The sequence below is a fragment of the Rhinolophus ferrumequinum genome, chromosome 6 (assembly GCF_004115265.2).
Source record: "Rhinolophus ferrumequinum isolate MPI-CBG mRhiFer1 chromosome 6, mRhiFer1_v1.p, whole genome shotgun sequence".
Lineage (NCBI taxonomy): Eukaryota > Metazoa > Chordata > Mammalia > Chiroptera > Rhinolophidae > Rhinolophus > Rhinolophus ferrumequinum.
The window spans coordinates 72,875,903-72,878,596 of record NC_046289.1 but is presented as its reverse complement, the minus strand read 5'-3'; the positions used below and the strand labels follow the sequence as shown (position 1 = coordinate 72,878,596).

The window sequence follows — 2,694 nt, the reverse complement described above, 5'->3', positions numbered from 1 at the left end:
GCACTATATCATCTTACTTTCGAGAACAAATAGGAATTCTTCAAGGATAAAAATGGGGCAGTGGAGGGCCTGCCACGTGGAGGGAACTGTGAACTTCTACCTCCTTTAGCCTTGAAAACTTGAAGTTATTGCTCTCTGCCATTCCAAGTCTAATCCCCAAGCAAATTCTGTGCAAATAAAAGCTACTGTAGATAATGTTTAAGCAATTTCAGAAACACCAAGTGGAGATATTGCTTTAGAATACCAGTTGCATTGTTATTGGGGTGTACTTTGGTCATTTTTCTGTCAAAAAAAAAGTAGCCACTTTCTTCTAATTATTTTTAAATTTTTATTAAGTATAGTTGACATATAATAGTGTATCAGTTGTACAATGCAGTGATTCTATATTTACATACCTTATGATGTGAACAGCACCATATGTCTAATAACCATCTGTCACCATACAAATTTACTATGATGTTATTCACTATATTCCTTGTCCCGTACATTATATCCTCATGACTTATTTAATTTACAACTGGAAGTTTATACCTCTTATTTCCTTTCACCTTTCTCTCCCTTCCTCCCAACTCTCTCCCCTGTGGCAGCCATCAGTTTGTTCTCTGTATCTCTAATTATTTTTTACTGTACCTTTGCCATTTACTTCAGTTTAATAAACTGGGGATGTAGCAGTTTCATCAATTCCAGAGTACTAGAATAAAGCTGCAAATTGATTTATGTATGTGCTCTTGTACTAACCATTCCTAGCTATGGTCTTTGGGAAAACAGAATGACCAATGAGAATTATGATATCCTCAGTCTGATTTCTTCCATTTGTCCCTCTATGTGGACTCTCTTCTTCACCCCACTGCTTACCCTGGGGAGCTATAGACCCATATTTTTACCAGTTTAAACAGAGAAGTACATTTCCAGGAGTTTGTCTTATAGCAGAGGAATCTTGTTCCCCAGTGCTTGTGGGACATGTTCTGGAAAGGCAGCAGAAGTGGTTCTGTGAGGGGGTAAGGTCGTAATCATTGTTCATGCCAAGAGGTGTGTGAGGAGGAGCAGTGTGACTGGGGCCTGCAGCAGAGGCTTTGTGTGCAGGCAGCAGGTGCCCCCAAAGCACTGTGTCCCCGCACACAGGTAGGTGCCCACATCCCCAGGCTGGGCTGCAGTGATGAGCAGGGAGCTGTCCTTTCTTGCTTCACCAAACAGAGCCGTTAGTCTGTTCTGTACCTTCTTGTCTCCACCCTTAGCTAATGTCATTAAGAGGACAGGACCTTTCCCAGGCTCCTGTCTGTACCATTGAAAGGTGGGAAAAGTGCTGGAGGAGTTGCAGTACACAGTGACATTTTCTCCCTCCTGGATGCTTAGAAACCGAGGCCTCTGCTCCAGCTGCTGGCTGCTCTGCCCTGTTCAGAAACAAAGCAGAAGACACAGGGAAGGGAATTAGGACTTTTTCCCAACCTGAAATGGTTTATTCTCCCTCTTTTCTCCTTTTTCCCTCCCTCATTCTCTCCCTTTTGTCCTTCCTTCTTTAATTCTTGCTTTCACTCTACCATAAAATAAACTGTCCTCAGAGGTTTTCCATCTCCTTAGGATTTCATCTGATTTTAATTGGGAACTTCTCAAACTCACATGGCAGTTGAATCCAAAAGATCAATACCAAGAATTTCAGGAACATCTTTTCTTCCTATCACAAGGCAGCCCTGGGCACTGACTTCAGCTGCTCTTGACTCATCTCCTCCTGAAAATGGCTCATCTGGGCTAGAGTAACACTCACCTCCCATGCTGATCTCGTAAAAAGGGAGAGGCCTTGTGTGGCAGCCAATGGAATCACTCACTCTCTACTCCCCTCCCTCCAACCTCTAACTGGGCTCTGACTTGGAGAAGGATTTTGCCTTTTGAAATACTACCCTCCTGTGGACAGATAGATAAGTGATTTCCTTTCAATACTGCTTCTCTCACTCTGGCTGCTGCCCTGGCTACACATCAGAGTTTATGAGGGTTGGTGGAGAGATACCTTGTGCTAAGTGCCAGTTCTGCCTGTATTAAGCCTCTTCTCAGAGCCACAAAGCTCTGCAAGGTAGCTTAAGACTCATCAGAAAAGATAGAATATTGAATAAAAACAATTTAACACAAAGTCATTCGGTGGAAGAATGATAAATTCTGACTACATGACTTGATATTGGAGTCAGACATACTTATTAAAGTTATATCATTGCCATTTATCAGCGAGGCCACTACAAACCTTTTTTTAACCCACTCATGTAGTCATTTCCTATTCAGTAGAATGGGGTTTACATTACTTATTCCGTGGGTTATGTCCTGAGGATACACTAAGATTACATGTATAAACTAGATTGTGTCTCCATAAACCTATTTAAATGATTTCTTGAAACTTATCACTACGCTTCATTTCCTCCTCAACAGGCACACAGCAAAGGGCCCTCTGGGTCCTAATCCAGAAAAATCCAAACACACTTCACCATCATCAATCCCATTCCCATATTTTTAATTTCCATGTTAAGATCTGCCAGGAAAGAGCCTGCTGCTGCTGAAGGTGACTGTGGGAGAGATAAAAGGCTCAAACAGTTGTTATAGGCTGAGGTTTTAATGAACTGAAGCTCACACAACACAGGAGATACGGGCAAGAAAGCATCCAGTGTCCCACTTCACATAGAGTCTCACCCATTGAATAATGGAAAAATCTAC

General features: G+C 42.1%; 1 gene segment (V, D, J or C); it reads right to left on the bottom strand.

Moving 5' to 3' along the window:
* Positions 1 to 1,017: 1,017 nt before the first annotated feature.
* Positions 1,018 to 1,769, bottom strand: LOC117023183 (T cell receptor alpha variable 27-like). The segment is given in 2 exon segments: positions 1,018 to 1,391; positions 1,646 to 1,769. Coding segments are annotated over 2 exon segments (498 nt in total).
* Between the last annotated feature and the right edge of the window lie 925 nt (positions 1,770 to 2,694).